This window comes from Miscanthus floridulus, chromosome 4, assembly GCF_019320115.1.
Source record: "Miscanthus floridulus cultivar M001 chromosome 4, ASM1932011v1, whole genome shotgun sequence".
NCBI lineage: Eukaryota > Viridiplantae > Streptophyta > Magnoliopsida > Poales > Poaceae > Miscanthus > Miscanthus floridulus.
This window is the reverse complement of record NC_089583.1, coordinates 5,895,029-5,900,607: the sequence shown is the minus strand read 5'-3', so window position 1 is coordinate 5,900,607 and position 5,579 is coordinate 5,895,029. Positions and strand designations below refer to the sequence as shown.

The window sequence follows — 5,579 nt, the reverse complement described above, 5'->3', positions numbered from 1 at the left end:
CAATTAGTTTTTCTTTTCGTCTACATTTAATGCTCCATGCACGGGCCGCAAACATTCGATGTGACAGGTACTGTAGCAACTTTTTGAAAATTGGGGTGGAACTAAACAATGGCTCAGGCGGCCATTTCACATGTTCGGAGGCGGGCATGCTGTCCGATTACGTCAAGGTCTGCGTTCCTAGGCGGCCAAAACAGCCTCTGTAAATAGCTACTTCCGAGATGGTCGCATTAATTATAACACCCACCTCTGTAAATAGCTACTTTCTTGGCCCTGTAGGGAACCTTTGGATCCTGGTCCGACATATAGGTTATTCATCCTTAGGGATAGGGATCAAAACGGATTGGATATGGACGGATATTACTGATATTATATTTATTTTCATAGTTCTGTCCGGATTCAGATTCGAATACGGATAGTGTCAACCATGCTGGATAGGATACAACTGGATATCGACATCATAAATATGCAATTTGAATATTCAGATACGGATACGGTATCGGATGTTGAAAATCCGGACTCGGATACGGATAGATTTGAACCCCTCTAAACGGATTCGGTCTTGAATACGGTCAGAAAATATCCGTACCGTTTTCACTCCTACTTAGAGGCGAAGCTAACCCCTAGGAAGGCCCAGTCATAGCTGTAAGACCACCTAGGACGCTCATCAGAAACGTGTCATTTGTATGGTTAAACTCTTCTTCTTAATTACAATGATACATAAATCTTTTGCGTATTCGAGAAAAAAATCATTAATTAGGTGATATGTCACCATTTTTTATGATATGGCATCGTACTAGAGATGAAATTGGAGGGAATGGTTTTATCATGATGAAACCAGGAGCACACCGTTTCCAACAATTGGAAACCGTGTGAAACAAGCATTGGGGGCATTAAATTTCATTTCATCTAACAATCAGCCAATCATGAACATCGCGTATTAAATGCTATGAGTAGCTTATGAAATAACAAAATGAAACAAGCATTGGATGGCGGATGTTTCATTCACCATTTCAAAGCACTATAGATGACATGGCAACCAAGGTGACATCAAAATGAAATACACCATTGGGATTGGCAATACCTTGCTCCCTACTCGTGTAATACAACTTCATCTTTTTTTTCCTCTTTCTTTCTGTAACTCCACCTGGGCAATGAATGTAACTCCACCATGACCCTATTGTAACACCCCAGCTTGTTTGTATCTGTAACAGTTGTGTTGTTGCCTGGTGGGTGGTTTAGTACTACCTTACGAATGTAGGTAGGTGAGAATTATTAGTTCATAAACCTTGTTGCGGTGTCAAATATTGTGTCTCTACCTTAACTTTTTTACATGAGTGAGAAAGAAAGAGATGTGCTATAAGTTCATGGGCTTGCTCCAATGGAAGGGATAGGCCACGTGGATATTGTTTATAGGTTGTAAGACCTGTTGTACGTCTTGGACCGATAGCTTTATCCGTGGCAAGATTTCTGAAGACTGTATGGGCAGTTGGGCACCCTGCAAATACCTTGCACTGTACAACCAGTTATCATATTATTTTGCAATCTTGAAGACCAAAGAGTCCTTTCTTCTGCAGTTCTGAAGAACAAAGAATCTAGTGTGCCGGCCGTTATTCTTGCTGTTCTTAAATTTTAACTTGTGTACAATATGTTTCACAAAAAAAAAACTTGTGTACAATATACATGCATTGGGAAGAGATAAATACTTGAATGTGCTAAGTATTACACACAGTTTAATGTTAAGTTATTTCCCGTTATGTATGCCAATAAAAATAAATGATAACTATGCCACGGTTCCATTTTTTGGCATGGGTTCTCCCTTCAAGAACTGTTGGAACAATATGAGTGCTTGCTGCGGGCGGTGAAGGGGAACCTCGTGCCCTGCGCCACGGACGGTCACCAAGGTCAGGCCCTCGTACACTTGGCTCCATCCACCAACCTATTTAAATTCAAAATCACAAATGATTATTAGCACAGACTAAGAGCTGTCGACTTGTAGGATGTGTGAATACTAGAGTAATTTGCATATTGATGTGAAATGTGACTAGAAATTAACTAGAATTCAGAGATGTATGTCCATCGATCATGAGGTTCATATGAGGAAGGCTGGGTGAGTAGAATGAATGAACGAAGCTGACCTGTTTCTTATCATACCACGGATACCAGCTAGTGGTAGTTGGGAGGCCAAGAGCATCAATGGAGTATCTTGTTGATGTTAAGGGGATTACGGCGTCCGTGTCTCCACTGCGAAATAAACAAGAGATCAATCATTCTATAATTGAAGATGAGTTTGAAAATTCAGTACCCCTACAGTTGTTGTGGCAAATAATGCATGTTTCCCTGTCACGTCTTTGTGTGACTTCCTGGTCCAAAATCCTAAATAATTGTGCGTGTGTGGTCTATTCCTTCAGTAGAGGTTATCCATGTCCAAGCAAAGAAAATTGTGTTGAGTAGTAGTTGAATTCAAATGCAGTTGTGTTTCATTTTCCATCTTATTGTTGTTTCAGTTATTCTTCTTAATGACAGGACAACCGTGACTTTCAATCAATTTTCTAAATAGTTGGCGAAATTTTGGCACACGTGATGAAAACAAGTTGGCAACGCCACAATTGCTACAAAATTGAAGCTGGAGCAAGAGACAACTTTCATGTGAACGACTATTTGGGGCCTTCTGCTATTCATGAAAACGACGGGTAAATTAAGGTGGAATATTATGCAGCTGACGCAATGCACAACCTATACCTACTTCTTCAGTCAATCATTCCGTCCGATCCGATCATTGCAGCGAAGTGTGACACGATATCTGTAACGACCTTCTAGTTCTATGCATGCAGTCAAATACACTGGGCTCCAATGCAATAATTTGATAGAAAAATTTTCAATTCGGATAGGAATAGAGAAAACAACGTGTATTCTAAATTTCTACTGGAAATGGATTTGCCTATCAAACAGCCTCCAATCCTCCCCATGCATAAGAGCAAATAAACAACAGCTGTCTAGCAGGCAAATATATATAATCGGTAGCTCTCCTGCTGCCCATTTGTTTCAAAAAAGGAAAGAAATTAAAATGCTGCGAATAACTAACTGACCTGAAGACCCATATCCTTAGGCCAGCTGCGATAAGCTCTTTGTAGATAGAAAGCATGGACCTTGGCGAATCTCCCCAGTTGGTGTTGATTAAATCACTGAAGTTCATGGAGCAGGATTCAAAATAAAGCTGCAGGATTCAAAATGAAGCTGAAACACTTTGCCACACATGCACGCCACGCACGAACCTGCAGGTCGCCCATGGATAGTTTATTCCGGTGAGGTTGGCGTGGAGAGCCCTCTGCACCTCCGGCCGGTTGTAGTAAACCGTGGAGTGGCTTTCGGTGCACGGGTCATACGATCCCCCCATCAAGTGGTAGTAGTGGCGGCGGCCTATCAACGACGACGACCTCCATGATCTCTTGGTCGACGACGTCTGGCCGCACAAGGGCGTGTAGATGCTGTACATGTCGATGTTGCCCTGCTCCGCCGTGGCCACGTCCGTCGCCGCGCTGCACGCTGGCGACGGGTGGATGATGGACTCGTTGAGACCACCGCAGGAGGTCCTGAGCAGCCCGTACGTGGCGTCGGAGATCAACCCGTGGTTCCACCACGACTCGAACATGCCGGCGTAGTCCGTGTGGTCGTTGATCACCGCGTTGCCGACCATGAAGCCTTTGAAGTTTATGATGGGTCTCGCGACGCCTACGTTGTTCCGGTAGACCAGCTGCGACAGCTGCGGGACGTAGTGCCCTGCGTGCGTGCCGATTTTACTCAGTTTTTTTTATATATTTATTTATTATCATGTCATCAGTTCCTATTGCAGTAGAAAAATAAAGCACGTGTTTATTATAGTAAGTATTACTTAACCTCCGTAGCTCTCTCCGGTAATGTAGAAATCGCGGTACTTGTACTGCGGGAACCTCTCGAACCATTTCACCAGGAAAGTGTAGGAATCGTGGGCTGTTTTGTTGTCGCCGTTGGTGTAAAGCTCGGAGCTGGTGTTGGTGTAGGAGAATCCAACGCCGGCCGGCGAGTCCAGGAACAAGATGTTCGCCGCTGCAGCAACACGTAACGCATATATATACATACACGCACAAAATTCAATGTCGATCAGCGTATAACTAACAAGCTACGGCATGCAACAACGCACCTGTGTTCCACCGGTCCTCGTTGAGGAATAGCGTCGCGCCGTCAGGCCGGATGCGGAACGCGCCGAGCTCCTCGGACGCGCCGTACGCCACCGATGAGCACCCTGGCCCGCCGTTCAGCCACAGCACCAGCGGCGCCGGCTGTGCCTCCGGCGGCACCTCCTGGAGCCAGTAGAACAGCGCTCGCCCGCCGGCGCCCTCGTCCACTGCAACGTACCCCGAGTACATCGGGAAGTCCACGGCCGGCTGCCCTGGCAGCCGTCCGATGCGGTCTCCGGCGGCGGTTCCGGCCGATGCGGCGGTGGCTCGCCATGATGCCAATGCAAGCAACACGGGAAGAAGAAGCACTACTGGAGCTACTGGAGGGAGACCGCCGGTCATCGTGCTCAGCTCGTGCACGTACAATTGTTGGATGATGATTACATAGACAATGTATATATTCCAATTTGTGGGATAGTAGTTGTATATATAAATTGGCGTACTTTGAGGTCTAAGCAGAGTTGATAAGATGTCACTGTTTCGTTTGGACCGCACGCTCTCCTGATGTTGTCTTCTTTATTTCATAATTTATTTCAGTTTATCTATTCCACCAATTTGACCACGACAAGAAGTACAGGGAGAGAGATGGTGACGTCGTACGTCAAAAAATGTGCCGTATCGCCGAGGTAATCTATCCCGGCTCCAAAAGAAGAAAGCGAACTGTGTACCGTGCTTGCAAAGTTGGAATTTGATTAAAGCTTGCATTGCTACCCAGCTGATTTACTATTGTACATTCCTATAGGCGTGTGTTAAGTCAGGAGCCTGACGACGGGGCGATGCTGAAACTGAAGACAACAAGGCAAAGGGAGGGAAGACCAGGAGCAGACCACTTAGGCCGGAAGCAAGGTGGGTCCTGTGGGAGAAGAACAAGGTAAAGACTGAGTCTGTCTAGTGTACACACGTGTATTTTAACATAAACCAATACATGGTTGTTAGTTGTATGTAAAACACATAGATTTCAACATAGGAAAAACCACGTGTTTTTGGACTAGTTAGCACATGGTTATTAGATGCCTAAGAAATACACGAACTAAAACACCAGAAAAAGCGTGTTTTAAGAGAATGCAACACACAAATTCCATCAGGCAAACAAGGCCCACAACTGTCGTTCAGCCCAATAAAGACGTGCCATAGAGGCCCACTAACTAAGAAGACAGAGAGGCCCAATATCAACAAAGAGTAGTTCAGCCCAGAGCCCAATAACTAAGAAGACAGAGAGGCCCACTAAAGACGTGCCAGCACATAAGCCCCAAAACAGCAATCTATATACTTGGGAATCAAGACGGGCAAACAGGGAGAAGCCTCTGCCCTGCGTGGAGATCAGATCTCTTCGTGGGGGCAAGCAGAGCACTGCTCTGCGTGCAA

At 45.2% G+C, this 5,579-nt stretch overlaps 1 protein-coding gene across 1 annotated transcript; it reads right to left on the bottom strand.

Annotated features, from left to right (window-relative positions):
• Window positions 1-1,582: 1,582 nt before the first annotated feature.
• Window positions 1,583-4,627, bottom strand: LOC136549351 (serine carboxypeptidase 2-like). The gene is made up of 6 exons (XM_066540597.1): window positions 4,178-4,627; window positions 3,895-4,083; window positions 3,273-3,777; window positions 3,087-3,182; window positions 2,136-2,241; window positions 1,583-1,936 (listed from the first exon to the last, which is right to left on the bottom strand). The coding sequence occupies exons 1-6, from the start codon at window positions 4,554-4,556 to the stop codon at window positions 1,781-1,783; spliced, it is 1,431 nt and encodes a 476-aa protein (XP_066396694.1). The 5' UTR covers window positions 4,557-4,627; the 3' UTR covers window positions 1,583-1,780.
• Window positions 4,628-5,579: the final 952 nt, after the last annotated feature.